A 17,366-nucleotide genomic window follows, 5' to 3' on the forward strand; every position below is an offset into this window, starting at 1 on the left:
AATAAGACACCAGGCTCCGATGGATGCGAATGAGAGACGGTCGAAAGCATCGCTCTAAAGAAGCCAGCTGCGATTCCGGCGAAAACTGTCGTCTGCGAAGATGGGCACACGCTGTGCATATCCCATAAACCTCTCCGCTTGGCCGTGATAAAAATTTGACTTCTGGGGTGTCTGTCCAGTACTGCTCAAGGAAAAGGGGAAGAGGAATGACGCATGAGGCTGAGGTAGTGGCGAAAATTATAAGTGACCACGGTTTTCCTCTTCCACGGGTCACTGTTTCCATCAACTTTTTCCGTCCGTTTCAGTCCTTTCCCCTCGTCGGCACCAGTCCCCCTCCGTACCACAGTGCACACTCAGACATCCTCGTCTTCAATTCACTGATGGTCCGAATGTACGTAGCTGATGCCATTACCATTCTCTCCCTTTCAGTTTTTTTTATAACCTAAAGTCGGTAATCCTCCAGTTAAGGCAGTTTTGCATGGAAAATTTTGCGCATTAGTCCGGCCTGTATCCCCTCCCACATTTGACTTCCCTTCCCAATTCGCACACAAAAGCAGCAATGCAACAATGCAAATCAAAGATGCAATAAAAAGTAAAAAGCTACACTAGTAAAAACGTGGAAAGAAATAGTGAAAGGCTTTAGAGTGGAAGAAGACTGCCAGGCAGTGGTGAGCGGCGGGTGTTGCCTACTGTACTCTCTAACGCTTATCTGACAAAGCCCATTGAACTTTAAAAATTTTCTTAAACCTTGCCTTGGCTAATTCCTTCCCCACCCCTCGCTTCGTACTCCATCCATTCAGATTATTTTTCCCATAAGCATATCCTTTAGAAGTTTCAGTTACTTAATTAAGGTAAAATTGGAACTTTAACGAAAAAAGGGAATTATTGAAATTATAAAAACTGGGGACAAAAATGACTTGAGCATCAGAATTCACTGCGTCGGTATAAATTTTCTTTAACGACCATCGCAATATTAAATTTCCTTAGGTAAATGGTGGTGCAGGAAACTAATTAGAAAAGAATTAAACTACCAACCATTATGTGTTCACTTAGCGCTTGATTTTGAGGAAAATTTTGAAGTTTTTTCGTCATACAATATGACTTCATGCGAACTTCCCCCGGCCGTTTTGCAATATTGAATTTGTGAGCATAGAGTATTAATGAAATCAAGTTATAAATGAACGCAAGATATTATTAAACGCAAAAACCTCTTTCACTTGTGTGTTCGCGGATGGTAAGAGGAAAATAACTCGGAACATGAGTTCTTATACTCCATTACATCTTTTCGAGCTTTAGATTCGCAGCTGCGGTGTTGCGTAGTTTTCATGCGTAGATAATGCACCATTCGCTGTTATTATTTTTCGAGCTCTTATGAGTTATTTTATTATTTGTACTTTATGGACGCCGAGATGTTACGTCCCCTTAGCCAATAGAATTCTTCCCTTTCGGAATTAGGTACGGGGGTGTGCCGTCCCCCTCCTTTCTCCTCTCAAGACGCGCGGAGAGCACGATCGGACCCATCCCACTAAATGGCCGGTCGGGGGCGAGGGGGTTCTCAGGCCTCGCGTCTCTGGCCGTAAAAGTGACGCTGCCGCAGACAAAAGCTACTCAGAAAACACAGCTCTTACTTAGACGCGCTTTTAATTTCCATTCCTTTCCCCCCGGAACGAGTGTGCGCATGGCTTTTGTCTCGCGAAACTCTTGTCCGAGGAATGTGCCGCCGCAGTCCTTTGATTTTCGCCCGGCGGAAATCCTGCCCCTGTCGCCGACTGGATGGGGCTGTGCCTCGGCATAATTTAAATTAATCGGCGGAATGTTTGAGGTCCAATGGGCTGTGTCAGGTCAGCGCCAGAGAGTTCAGTCAGCAACACCCCCGCCCCTCATCATTGCCTGGCAGTCTTCTTCCACTGCTATTACTTTTCGAGCTATTGTGTGGGAGGGGGGCGAGAAGAAGAAGAAGATCTCGTTTGTTTTCTTTCCCTAATTTCTCTAGCTAACTCTGTTTAGAAGAGAAAATCACTTGCACTCCTTGGATTCTGACCCTCTCACGTGTTATTTTATTTGTTGTTATTTATGCAAGTCGAGATATTACGTCTCCTTCCCCAATACAGTTATTTCCTTTGGGTTTAGGCAAATTAGTGGCGGATACATATGGGGAGCGCGCGTCCCTTCCTTTTGGAGCCGTTCGCATTGCCTAACAATGCAGAGTAACAATTATAACATTTTTATATCATAAGATGGAATTGTCTTGAATAAATGTAAAATCAGTTTAAAGAAAAATTTCTTAAAATTTGCATGCGACTTACGTTTCATAACGATAAAAGTAAAGGTGGCTCAAGATATGTTTTGCGCCCCCCTTGAGTTTTTTCCATATCCGCTACTGGGCAAAGGAGATGTCTTACCCATCCTGACACCTCTCAAGAGGAGTAGTACTCTATGTACAGGTGTTCATTATTTCTTTTCACCTTTGATTTCAAGTGTAGCGTTCTTTTGGTCGTTCGTTTATTGTATTCACTATTTAAAATCCATTCATTTACTGTATACTTTATGCGAAGGATTAGCTTTTAATTAAAGTGATTAAAACCCGATTGTAAACAACAGAAAAATCATACTATAAGACATCCAACTCCCTCGTCCCTTCTCCAAATTCTACAATCAATCGTATTCTACATTTAAAACCTCTTCCCAACCAATAAATGTCTTCAAAAGAGCAAATTCAAAATATTCAGAAAAAATATTGACAGTAAAAACAATATCACAACACAGTCAGAAATTAATGAAAAAATAATAGACGTAACTCCAGCGATGTCTAGAATAATACGGGGCTACTAGAATTTTAGATGATTTAAAAAAATGGCTTTGGACTATCCCCGGAGCGCTGTGGACAAGAACAGGTTACCAAGCAAATAAACTTTTAACTTAAACTGTATTCAGCTTGAAACTTTTACTAACATTATTTCCCTCTCCTCCATAGAAGGCTATCATAAGATCAACAAGAAACAAGCAAAAAAAAAAGAAATGTCACACAAGCACTCAACCACTCCGAAAAACACATTTTCCCTTCGAATCCTTAGGGATCACTACGCACCCAATAACGGCATATCGCACCGAGCGAAGAAAATAGCTTCACAAACTACAAGTAAACATTTGAGATTCTAAGAATACCATTGTATAATCCAAGGGGAGAAATTTACGGTAGCGTACGGAAAGGCAAGTGGTGCATACCAGCAGTTGGACGACCTCTCCCAGGGCAATCGCTCACAAACCCACCCCCAGTCACGTCGTAAATCCATCGGGAAGGGTGAGAGGGTGGAGTAGGAGAGTGGAGGGGACTGATTGGGGGTGTTTATGGGCTTTCTCGGCCGAACAAAAAAAGTGCGCGGGAGGAGGTTGAGAAGGTCATGGGCGTGAGAGGAGAGACATCACATTACCTTGGGAGCATGCGCCTTGAGAGAGATGGGATATTATCTCAACCGTCTTTGCTGTTATCCTAACCAAAATGTTAACAATCAATATGATTCAATTGACTTACGAGAAAAATAATTTGACGCAGCACTAAACTTTGCTTTCCAATTAGCTAAATTTTCATATTCACGTTTTTCTCCTCTTTTACATCTTTAATAACTTGTCGTAAAGGGCGTATTACGAACGAATTTGGAGAAGAATAAGAGCTGAGAAGCGCAATACGCCAGATTAGGATCCAGTGAAAAACATATAATAATGAAGCATATCACAAACATATGATGGTGGCGGCGGGGATGAGTCCTCCCCTACCATACCGAAGGTCGCGGGTTCGGGTAAAGATAGGTTGCCCCTCCAGGACATGAGTGTGTGCGATCGTCTGTGGTTGATTGTTTAAACTCCCGATGTAAAGGCCACATTGTGCTGTTTTCGGGGGTAATTGAGATAAATAAATAAAACACAGTGATTACGTGAGGAATTAAAGAGATGGAAAAATCGAAGGAAAATACACTCCAAAAAGACCAAGAGATAAGTATTTACCTGGGGCAGATCAAAAAGGACACAAGGAAACTAGCTAGAGGAAAGGGAGAAATTCAGGGGTGTGGTATACCAATCGTAGGATTATGATACCATGAGTGAATGAATGTAACACACTCGGGGTATTCCTTTGACCTTCATCCCATCCACTTGTCCTTCGACGATTGCTTTCATTTGTTCATCAGTCCTAATGATATGGTCAATTAAGCCGTCCTGTCTTATATTTACGGTTTTTAGAAGACTTCTATTTTTCCCATTCTGGTGGGGACTTCCTCACAACTCATTCTGTCGATCCATTTTATTTTCAATTTCTTCAAAAACTCCACATTTTGAACACTATAATATCAACTATATAACGTCGCGAATTAGTAATCATATTTTTTAAGCAAATTGAGTATAATTATAATATTAAAAATACTCTCTTTCACATTAAGATTTCTATTTTATCAATTATTTGAAAATTTTTCTTAAATAGAGCATTTATCTTCTTCATTCACTAATTATAATATATAATATTTATTATTATATATTATAATTATTACTATATTATAATATTTATTATAATAAATAAATATTGTTCGAATTTGCCATGCATAAATACGAACTACTCGCAATAGTGACCAATAAATGTATGCTCATCGGAAACCTATATAATTTTTGCACTTACCATTACGGAAATAACCTGAAATACCAATTGGATTTATTATTAATTTTTTAAACATTTATGTGCTTGAATTGCAAAAACTTGTAGCATACTTAAAAATATCATGTTATAAATTAACTTTCCCAAACAAATGAGGACCTATATTTATTATGAAAGGAAGTAAGCAATCATGACAGCGGAATTATTTTCGGCCATTTTTTTTTACGATTTGGGATCACAGCGCGTCGTGTCGTGCCCGTACAGGATTCAATCCTGAGTGTGTCACGAGTCGGAAGGGGGGAGTAGCTCTGTCCGGCGTGATTTTTACAACCCAACCGTCGGACTTCCAAATCGAGAGCAGAATTTACAGCACCCTCGTCGTAAAAGAAGGGATAGGAAAATAGAGAGGAGAAATATGGTAGGGAATGGGGGAGAGAATGGGAATAGAAATGAGGAGTGAGTGAGGGGTGCATGAAGTGGGCTGTGGAAGGAATAGTATCAGTGGCAAAAAAAGGAAGACGTGTTTTAGATAAGGGCGATTGGGTATCTGGCAGCTTGGAGGCTGCTTTCGAAGATACAAGGACGTTAAGATACAAAGTCGTGAAATGAAAAACAATTGAGAGGAAAAGATTATTACGAATAGTATGAGAGAGTTAGGAAAACACAATGTTAAGTTTAAAAATTCTGTTTGCACGTTCAGCCTGAATGATGCAAGCGCGCCCCCAAGCCTCCTGCATTACTAAGATACCGAAGGGTGAGCAATCGTGGCACTGAAAAGTCATATTAAAAGGGCGGAAAAAGTTATCCATTTTCCAGATATAACATCAAAAATGCCATGGATTTAATGGATTGATGGCTGAGTAATCTGGATGGTTTACATACCCACAGACAACCAAGGAAAAGACGCTATTGGAGCTAGCTATACAATACAAACTTTCCTACTACAAGTGCGCTAGAAAGTCGAATCAATCTCAAACAACGTCCATATTTTCACTAATTCACTGTGTACTATAACGACATAAAAAATTGAAAATCTGAATGATGGCCATTGCTAGAACTGAATCATTAGATATTTTTATCTGCAGGAAATACTTTTAAAACATTCTTACTGCCGTTCATACCGGCAACTATTCGTGGTAAAAGGGATTATTTATTCATTGTCCTTCATTTTTCATGAATTTATAATGTAGGGAATGGATAGGCTATGGATATTGAACCAATTTAGAATAATCCCACACACAGCTCTACCGTGATAGACAACTTACGGAAAAAACACGTGGATATATTTGCGGTTGCTGAAGAAACAAAATAATTACAAATGACTAAATCCTTCGCAAATTCATCATCATAATACATCAACCCGAATATTGGTTCGACGAAGCTCTCCCATCCGCGCTAACCTTATTATATTTACGCATTTATTCTCTTTTACGTCCTTAATAAATTTTCAAGTTCTTATAGTATTCCTTGCATTTATTCCCGTTCATTTAACCTCGGACGACTGCCTTGACTGGACCACCATGCCGCACGATGCGGCCGATTTAATCATCTCTTCTTCTTATTAGTAATAAGGGATTCCTGAAGACTGCTATCATAAGCGTGAAAATTCCTTTTCCATGGAAAACATCTGGTCTACAAAACGGCCTCATCACAATACAAATGCGGAGGAATTTCTCCACAGTAAATTACGGAAAAGTAGAATATAAAAGCCAAATTCAGAACTCTTTTGAGGGAAGCAGCGAAAATAAAATCGTATCCCGGGCGAAAGGGAGTGAACAAAATAGAGAAGGACACGAGCTGATGAGAAGTCGAAAGTGCGACGAGGGAGGAGAGAAAGGGAAGAAAGACGTTTGGGACAAGAAAGAAGAAGGAGAAAGGGAGACGAGAGAAAATTGGGACGAGCGTTTTAGTGCTCGCGACTCGAAAAAAAAGGTCCTAAGAGCAGTGCGTCAGCGTGTGCTTGCTTTCTCCCTTTCCATGGTCAGTCGAGAGGGGTTGGGGAAAAGGAGAAGAGGGAATGGGGGTTAGAGGCTGGTCACCGGCTAGTCACTGGCTGCTGTGGATTGCACTTGGGTGGTGGGGAGGATCTTCCGTGAGGACGAAATTTATGGGGTCGTTAAGTCAAAAGACTTGGGGAAGTGAAGACGTTTTTTGGAGGCGGATTCGGGATGGTTTTCGGGGATTTGAGAGACGGGTTGAAGAGAGGGTGTAGTAGCGGCTATTAGGTGTCCGCTGTGTTGGGACAGGCCTCGTGGAATGACAAGGGGGCAGAGTTTTTGCTGGGTGGACCGAGGATAAGGCATAAGGCGTGAGAGCTCACGCGGTACTCACAATAGGGTAGTTTCCTTCATTAAAGAAAACGATAGGCATTGATTGCGATTCGTTACCCACCATTAGTGTATTCATAATACACAAATTATTTGGTTTTTGAAATACCGGTTTAGACGAATGGCAAGGGTCAAATTTTATCCTCATTTGAAAAAGGCCAGATTGGCGCCCATGCGATTCCACTCCGCGTGACGTCACAGGGACCTAGTTTCTACACGAGAGGATAGGAGTTATACATCGTCTGAGGTTACCAATGCATGCATGAGGCACAGAGCTCAGGGAAACATGTCTTAATAATCACCTATTAAAACTGGCTAAGGTCGGAACGTTTTCTTCGTTTGATAAGGTATTAATAAACCTTTTTTAAGCCAAGCGCTACCATTCAGCAAGGTACTCAGCTATCCGCTAGCATCCTGCGTCCTATCAGCGCTCAGAGCCTCGATCAAGGTCACTTCACAAGGAGAGAGGGGGAACCAGAAATGCGTCGCACGGACTTTCCTACTTATGCGTCGCGTTTTTGCGCGCTTGAAATTTTTCACTTTTCATTTAATCGCGAAAAATAGATATCGTCATTTAAAAATCTAAAAGCGCGAAATACGTACTCCAGGAGTAATAATCTTTCGATTTAGGCAATAAAAAAATAATAGGAAACCACCCTATTGCAAATTGATGAGGCCAGGTGTAAATATTACTAGTGCGTGGACGTGGCAATAGGGACGAAACCCTGGACGGGTCTCGCGAGGATACACTCCTGAGGCAGGATCTACAAGTCAGAAGAATTTTTTATCCTGACCCAAGCAGCGGACGATATCCATCGGATATCCAAATGAGGTTGATATATCCAAAACACGACGTTATTACACGATGGATATTTTGACAACGTTACATAGATACATTCTTTTTGTAACATCCACGACAAGTTGTGAAAATAACGTGACATAGATATCAAAGTTGAAACGTCCGCGATATTAAAAAAAAATTAAATCGAAACTTGAAGCTTTTACGTGGTGGAAGGGCTCCATATTAATAATGCACCATACATGTATTTGAAAATGGTGTAATAGCCGAAACCGGTAATAAATAGAAACTCTGTGAATTTTGTGGAAGTAACAAAGTGTTTTTCATTATTAATTTAAAAAAAATGTTGTTCCAAACAGTTTCCATAGGTAGCATATGTTCTGCACAGAATTGAAGAGCATTTATTTTTTGTCTGTATGTCTGGGGATGACCAAAAACCATAATAAGAACACCCATTATCTACTCATCGGATGTTGTGAAGATATCTAAGAGATATTGTAACATGGATGTTAACGCCGACAATTTTGCCTGGATGTTGTGGGGATGTTGATTGTTGCTTGGGGATCTCAGAAGAGCTGGGAAGAGGAAGAAACTAGACGGCAGAATGCAGCGTCGTCATTACGGCCACCACTAATGAAACCAGATTTACTATTCTATTTAAAATCGAATCTCATTGAAGAGACTGATCAAGGGATTTTTCTCAGGATAACATGAATATGGATGTGGTAGCCAAAAATCCATCTCTTCCGTCCGTACAAAAACAAAGCAAGTAGGTGAATGGGTTATTTGCACGGCTGCTTGAAGTGCTGAGTGTCATTTTTTCAGCGTCTAGGTTCATTATGATGATTATAATTTTTCTGTCATTATCTTTTTATTCTACCAACGCTGTTAGAGAAGAAATACGTCACTATGAAAAAGTAAACGGATAGGAGAGAGGAATGGAGAGCTTCGTCAAACCAATCTTAGTATTGTTGAATAATGATGATGATCAACCATTGCATTTCAACATCAACGTATCAGGTGGATTTTAATTCATGACATCAAGCATTAATAATACGTCTTTGCAATTTCTATAAAATATTCACACAATTTCTGATATTTACTCCCGTTTTTTATGTAACGCGGTATGACCAACACAGGTACAAGATGCCTCATCAACAAATCCGTTTCTGCCAATTTTCCATTGTGACGACGTTCTAGAACCATTATGTTGCCGCGATGATCAGCTTTTATCTATTATTAGAGGATATTTTCTTTTTTAAATTTAATTTTTGGCCTTTTGGAGCTTCTCAATTTTATACAGCATTGCCTGTAGTTCAAATAACGTTCGTCTTATGCCAATTAATGCAGCCAATCGGAAATAAAAATTTCTTGAAATTAATTTATCTTTTTGGCGCTGCAAAAATTAAAATTATCTTCCCCGAAGAAATATTTTCCCCCTTTTATTATGGTGATTCGACCCATTATTTTCGTATGTGCTTCCATCCCCCAAAGTCTCCTTGCTCAATCACACCTCCGGCCCTGAGCTCTTACCTTTCAAAAAGTGAGCCCAGGCCTGATCTAAAAGACTGCTCCCTTGATTCACGCAGGCTCATCAAGGACGGCATCTGCGACAGGAGCAGTGCTCCGTCCGTCAGTGCCATCTCGCGGCTTCTCCGAGGACGAGAGGGCGACGACGAGAAGAGGAGCGGAGAGGGTAAGTGGCGGTCACGTGACCGGATTTTCGATGTTGATTTTTTTTGGATCGCATTTGATTTGATAGAAAAACTTGATTTTCACAAAGTAAATCGTTGAAACTATGGATGGGTCGTTTCCTCTCTTTTTTCTTCGTTTCCAATTTGGTTATCGCTATCGTACATGATAAAATATTAACAACAAATTGTTATTTCCATACTTTAATAGATAAGTCCAGTACCAAGGTTTTTACACTCCATGTCATTTTCAAGGATGGCAATGACATGACATGGTAACGTCCTTGAAAATAACAAGGGGTATCGAAACCTTGGTCTAAAATGTTGGTATACATATTTAAGTGCGGAAATTACAGTTTTTTGTTTATATTTCATCATGTATATATCCATCACGTAAAGCCTGAAACGATTTCATGCTCTCTCGGTATTGTTTCTCTGTCCCGGTTCTCGTATGCAGTTATTAATCATGTGAATTATTTTAATTGCTTAATTTTTATAATCTGTCACTGATAAGCATCAAGGTTTTATGAAAAAGGCCTGAAATAACTTATCAAGTTATCCCACAAGTGATTGAATTCATTACGAATATCTATTTTAAGCTGTTAATTTGCTAATTATGATTACTAAATTTTTTTCAAATTGGGTTTATCGAAAATCTTATCGTTGGATGCTATTTGGCTTCGACTTCGATTCTAAGCTCAAGGACCGGATGAAAAGAGAACCGAATAACCGAACCAACATCTGTAATTTGTTCCTTCCCAAAATTATGTAAACAAATATTACCCATTATTATTTCTTCAGTCTTTCTCTGTACGCTTCTATGTATTAAGATGGAAATACCTTGTGATCATTTATTTTTAACCGAAAATACAACTATGATGTTTATCGTAAATCTTATCGTTGGATGCTATTTGGCTTCGACTTCGATTCTAAGCTCAAGGACCGGATGAAAAGAGAACCGAATAACCGAACCAACATCTGTAATTTGTTCCTTCCCAAAATTATGTAAACAAATATTACCCATTATTATTTCTTCAGTCTTTCTCTGTACGCTTCTATGTATTAAGATGGAAATACCTTGTGATCATTTATTTTTAACCGAAAATACAACTATGATGTTTATCGTAAATCTTATCGTTGGATGCTATTTGGCTTCGACTTCGATTCTAAGCTCAAGGACCGGATGAAAAGAGAACCGAATAACCGAACCAACATCTGTAATTTGTTCCTTCCCAAAATTATGTAAACAAATATTACCCATTATTATTTCTTCAGTCTTTCTCTGTACGCTTCTATGTATTAAGATGGAAATACCTTGTGATCATTTATTTTTAACCGAAAATACAACTATGATTCAAAAATTTAGTCGGTTTTAAGAATTTGCCTATGGACTCTACCAATTCATTTATTATCACAAGAGATTCTGGATAGCGTAGAGGTCTAGGAGGAGGTCCGGAATGGTGAAAGTCTGTTGTTCGAATCTCAGACGAGATTATTATTTCCACGCAATTATGAATTTGAATTCCTTCGGTAATCATGAAAGACATCTGTAATAAATTAGCTTAAAGGCATATTAATGCGTAAATAATTTCATGAATCTCAGATTATCAAACGAAAGGCATGGTAGGTAAAAGGAGGGTATCAAACGAAAGAAGTATTCACTTACAGGTAACACCCGAATCACTTGGCACAACTGAGGAATTCTCATGAATACTAAGCACTTGGAACGAATAGGAGAAACCTGTTTTTCACTTTCAATGATCTCCATCCTCTTTTCAGAGCACTCTAGAGAGAAACCGAGAGAGAGCATGGTATTTGCACTGAAAAGTGGCTTACCCAATTTGTCGCGAATCGCCAGTAATTTTAGCTCTTTTTGGGAGCAAATAATCTTGACATGGAAAAAAAATTACAAGAAATTATGAAATATCTGAGAATTAATTTGATTTACTTGTGAATATATGTTAAAAATAGTGATCAATGTCAGTGGAAAGGGCATGAATTAAATTCGCACTTTCTTTTTGCGACGGATGATGAAATATTAAGTTGATTTATTTCTAAATACATGTTAAAAATAGTTAGCAATATGAGTGGAACGGACAAAAACTAAATACGCAGTTCCTTCCTGTAACTTCATTAGAAAAAATATATGAGTAGTTTCCAATGCTAAAATTTTTAATGAGACCGGCTTCGCTCCCTTACAGTGTCAATAGGTAAAAAAAGAAAAGCACTGTGGCAATCAAAACCAATAGTATTAGAACCAATGATATTAGAAGTGGAAGTTCCCTATAATTTTATTCGCATTATGCTTCCCTTCGGTGCGATCTTGCATGAAATCTCAAGTTACATCCGTACTATAAGTACCTATATTATGCAATTCAATGATAATGAAAAGCCTCTTGCTCACGCACAGATTATGGACGGTCGGTAAAAAAATCTGCCGTCTTTATTCCAATAGTGAACCATTGGAAGGCATGGTGGCGTGAACACTGACCGACCACGACCCAGTACCGATAAAAAGTCGGTTGATCTCGACAACCAAGGAATTGATCGTATAACTGTTTAAAATCCGGCTTATGTGCAAGCAGTGCTCCAGCGATAAAATATCGGCCGATTTTTTTACCGGTCGTCCAAAGGTGGTGTGTGTGCAAGTAGCCAAAACCTTTGCCTCCGATCATGGCCAACTCAGATATTATAGTATTCCAATGCCGAGGACATGTCTCCACTAATGCTAATAGTATTCACGTTTACTGGGTTACCAATTCCAATGCTCTTGGAACAATAAATAATTTAAATGTACAGCTTCTGAGAAGCCATTAATTCTACAGAAACCAAAATAGATCAAATCGACTATTTTTACACTAGCTTTTTTATAATAGAGTTTATGCCTACAGTTGAATGCAAAGTTAAAAAATGATCGAAATCTTCGTACAATTAAATACCTCTATATATATTTGATAGAGAAGGAGAAAAATAGGTGTAACTCTCACGTGGGCATAAGACGCACGCCTAAGCGAGGCGGCCATCATCCATCGACGGAGGAGAATAATAACGGGCGATAAAAGGGGATCGCTTGGCTCTTAAAAACGATCGCCGACGTGGCTACGACTTCTAACGGACGCAAAACACCTTGAATGGGTGGCGCAATGGCGGAGGAGTGACGTGCGTACAAACGCCTCACGTCCGATGCAGATTAAGCGCCGGCGCACACGACCGCCCATCCAGGCCCTAATAACAATGATGAAAAGATTCCGGAACGTCTCGCCGTTGGTTTTTCAGATTTTTCCCGCGTTCCTCAGCGCCGAGTTCACTCGGATACGATGCCCGACAAAACCGCCATCGGTGCCGGAGCGAATTGCGTGAGAATCGGTAGCATCACCGCTGACTCAATCAAGCAGATAGTGGGGCGCAGAAGGAGAATAAAAGATGCCACACTCCGAATTTAATGCTGAGATCCTAAATATTCTCTCCCTAATAGTTTGAAAAGGTTATGACAGCAACTAAACTTGTTAGGACATAAATGAGTTTGAACTTGGTGAATCAAGTTTAGTCTATCAGTAATGATAGTAGCAATCAACTTGCCAAAACGTAGGTTGGTCGAGCATAAATTCTATGGATATTTGCAAATGTTTTAGCGTAGCCATTAAAACCAGAATTTTACCTCGAAACTTCTTCTCCGAACAAACTTTTTGACATAAGACGACATATGCATTGTGGGCGTTTCTTTCAGGGTCCATGCCAAAACTTAAAAACACAGTATCTTTCCATATTTAAAGTATTTTTTATTTTTGACATGGATGTAAAGACTTTTAACCATTTCATACGTTCATAATCATTCCTTTCAGTTCGATATGCTTATACTTCCTTAAAAAATGAAGCACATCCTGCTAATTGTAAGGTTATGGAATAACTAACTATTTCGTCGGACGACGAATATGTAGAAATTCTTTTGGCTTAGGGTATGAGAGAAGAGAAGGATTTTTTATAGATGGGTTCTTATACCATGAATTATTATCCAGGTTAGTTTATACTTATGACTTATATACGTAGTTGTAAAATTTTCGACGCTAATTGGAAATTTTTAAAATATACTATTATTACGCTTGCACAGGCGGGAGGCTAAAATACATATTGGCAGATTTGGATTCGACAAAGATAACTAATGCCAAAAACTTATTTGAGACCAAGAAACAAAGAGAATAATTCTTTTTTCGGGGCTATGCACTCTGCTAAACCGAATTATAGAGACAGCTCGAGCTGGTCACGGACATTATCTCTCCTTTAGCAGTTTGATGACTCACTCCTCACGGTGTTTTCAAAGCCCTAATCTAGTGCTTGTTTTTATAAAATTTGGCCCGCCTGGTATGTAATGTCCAAAGGACGTGCCATGAATAATTAATATCAGCTGGATGCTATAAGATAAGGGTTTATTGGAGATAGAAGTTTATAATTAAAATTTCAGAGGAGATTGATAATAATCTTAACTAACCCAAACCTAGGTTCGATCATTTTGATATCTCGAAATTCGAATAAAAATCACCAAATTCTAGTTTTTTTGTGGCAGACTTACTGGTGAAAGTAGCATTATGACAATAACCCTCTAAAGTTATATTAATGCATGTGAGATCTCTAATCATGAGCTCAATTTTAGCGCGATGGAGAAAGAAATTGTTGACTGAAAGGTGTACTGACTTACAATAGAAATATCTTGAAGTCATATGAATAAAGCGTGGCCGGGCTAATTTTCTCGGTCGATGTTTGCTAGGACAATGGACGTTAGTCTGGATTCTGAGAAGGAAAAGAGAGTATAAGTACACTTCTGCGCTGGTGTTATCAATCTCGTTTTTGAAACAGTAAATAAATAAAAATTTTAGCGTCTACGAAGCCATGAACTCTACAGAAAATTGAAATAGATCGAATCGAACATTTTATACATATTATCCCTTTTATAATACAGTTTATACCTTCTGTTAAAAGCAAATTTAATAAGGGGCCACAAATTTCGTAAAAATGACCTGCGCCATTCTTCTAAAAACATGCGCCAGAGGCATAACAATTGTCCACCACTGTTTGCAATGTGACATGGCGATAAAGGATTTTAGCATTATGGACGTTTCCTTACCTCACGCCCTAACCCTGTACATATATCCAACCGTACTACCACCAATGCACATTCGGGGCCACCGCAGCATGACGGGGTCTTTCCCATTGGTGGCATGCGGGGACCTACAAATACCGCTCCCTCACTTTCCCACCTCCCGCGACCAAACAGAAAGGGCACAGTGGCGAAGGGTGGAAAAAAGCATGATGCCACCATTGCGCGGTGAAGGATTCGAGGGCTCTTATGCTCCGGGGACAGTAATTTTCGATCTCAGTGGGTGGTGCGCTGAAACGCTCTAGAGGTGCGGATGATGGCGGGAGCTGTTGCGGCGACGATGAGGGCAACCGCCACCGCGGGGAGGCATCGGCCGCCTCGTTCTATTTTTTACGGGCGCGAGAAATCTTTAGCAGTCATCCAACCTGGGTATCCGTATTACTCATCGGGTTTTTATGCAGATTTATTTCATTTTTATCGAAACAGTGACGTGATTCATATTACAAAATAAAACACACGGAGGGATAGCGTCGTTAAGTAATTATCAATTAATACTGAATGGATTATTTGAAAATTTCGTTTCAGCAGCGTGTCACCCATTTCACAACAATATAAAGAAGAATTATATTGGATAGCGCGAAGCAATACGAATATGATTCGTATCGTCAACAACAACTTCTAGATTTTGTCAGAGGTTGCTCTCGCTCCATTGATGACTGTGTAAAATTAATCCTTTTTTGCCCCTTGGAATTTTATGCTAATACAAGGAATTCCCCATTCTTATTACGGAAATATCCCTATTCTCTTTATCTACCCCAAAATCTCGCCCAGTTTGGCAAAAAAAACGACTTGTAGACACTCTCATATGTAACCCCAAAAGGTGTGGAGACTTACTACACCTAAATCATAGGACACTTAGGACTTATGCATGAAACATAAAAGAGGGCACATATGATTACTAGATGTCAAATGTTTTAAATGTGTATCTGTGAAAACAATGTACATGTAAAAATTTGACTTATATATTCAATTCAATTATATTGATTTAATTTTAAACGAACAGTTTTCAGCGCTAATTAATTAATAAATTATCTACACAATTTGTCATGGGGACATGTTTGGTGCTTGTAAACGGATTCGCGTTTGCTCATGTGAAAACTATCCTGAATTTCCCATATTTTGTATTTCAATGATTGCTTTAAGTTATATGAGCCCCAGAAAACTAGACACCACAGAAATGGTATGTTCCTAAAGCCTGAATCACACGGTCATTATTTCAGTGCCTTGTAAGCCATAGCTGCAGCGATTGCCCTAACAATGGCGGAAAAATAACCCTTCCGCACTATTATTTTCCGCAAAGACAACAGGAATTGAAATTTCATCCCTTCTTCCATCACTTGCCTCGTCCCTCTTTCCGTCGCTGAAACCATTGTTGGTACAGTCTTTCAGCCAATCAGAACGTACAGCCGCTAACATCGATTGCAACGCCACGCTTAGCTTTTATTTGAATGACAGTTGTGCATACGGAATGTGACGGGGATCGGCTTGGGGTGATGGTTAGTGTTGGCTTCCCACTCCGTAGGCTCAGGTTGAAATCCCGGAAGTGGCAGAGAACTTTCAGAGGCTGCCCGATCCCTGCTTTGAATGTCGTGAGGAGGACATTTCAAGCACAACACTCCGTCCGTCGGATGGGACGTTAAGCCGTGATCCCCTTGGCGCTTTTCGTTAAGAGCAGGTTAATTCCGACGCCGGGTTTCATTCCAATCTTCCTTACCTACCCTTCCCTCATGGAGCCAATGACCTCATCCGTCGGTCGCCTCCTCCAAGTACCATACCATGCGGAATGTGACGGAAAAAGCGATGGAAAAAGGACGGTTAGAATGATTGCGTGATTCAGAAAATGATGGGTCGAGCAATCACTCGTTGGGTCCCTGAAAACCTATTGCTGGAGCTATCACGATGAAGGACGGTAAAAATGATCGTATTATTCAGGCTTAATCCTTAGGAGGACAATTTGGAGGCCTGGTACACGTTCAACGACGGACGGACCATTTTACCTCCACTCTTTCCCGACTCGGGATGGGAAAAAGAGTGTGAGAGTGAGGCGTAGCACGGTGGCGCAAATAAATGAAGCAGAAAAGAAGATAAAGTGTGAGGAGGGATGAAAAAGGGGGGTGGAGATGGTGTGTAGGAAGGTACGAGAGGGGAAGGGGTAGGCAGAGAGTCGGGTCGAACGTATCAATAGCGATGCGGAGGAACATTAGCATCAATACATTCAATAACTGCTGTTTGGTGGGGAACGCCCATCGAGCCGTCGTGAACAAACCCCAGAATTACGACGACGGGGAGGAAGGGGAGGAGAGGGGTGAGGAGGAGGGGAAAATGAAGGGGATGGGGCCGGAGGAGGTGGGGTTGGAGCCACGGTGAAGAGTGTGAGGGAATGAGACAGCACGTAAAGACGGGAGTATTTTTCTAAAATGTACCTGAATATCTTCCGCATATGAACGACATTATGATTAAAGTTAATCTTGGCAAATATGGCATTCAAAAGGAGAAGGATAGTCGGAATTCTGAATAGAACTAATTGTAGCAAACGGTTTAAACAGGACCGTAGCCAGGATTATTGGCCAGGGGGGCTGAGAGGTTGTCAGGTAGGTATTCAAGTTTACGCTACAGGGGGGTGGGTATAATAAATACAATTGTAAAACGCTTGTAGTAGGAGTTGTCCACGTCGGGCAAAAATTCTCACAGGTCAGGCGGCACCCGACCTGACTCTTCTGGCTACGGCCCTGGGTCTAGAGTGGGTCTGGATGAA

The 17,366-nt window shown here is 40.2% G+C and overlaps 1 protein-coding gene across 1 annotated transcript in view; it reads left to right on the forward strand.

Moving 5' to 3' along the window:
* LOC124158147 (protein gooseberry-neuro-like) overlaps window positions 1-17,366 on the forward strand; it is a 140,089-nt gene that overhangs the window by 36,594 nt on the left and 86,129 nt on the right. Inside the window, exon 3 of the mRNA XM_046533331.1 lies at window positions 9,358-9,464. Coding sequence (XP_046389287.1) covers window positions 9,358-9,464 — 107 coding nt within the window. The remainder of the gene's footprint in view (window positions 1-9,357; window positions 9,465-17,366) is intronic.

Source organism: Ischnura elegans, chromosome 4 (assembly GCF_921293095.1).
Source record: "Ischnura elegans chromosome 4, ioIscEleg1.1, whole genome shotgun sequence".
Lineage (NCBI taxonomy): Eukaryota > Metazoa > Arthropoda > Insecta > Odonata > Coenagrionidae > Ischnura > Ischnura elegans.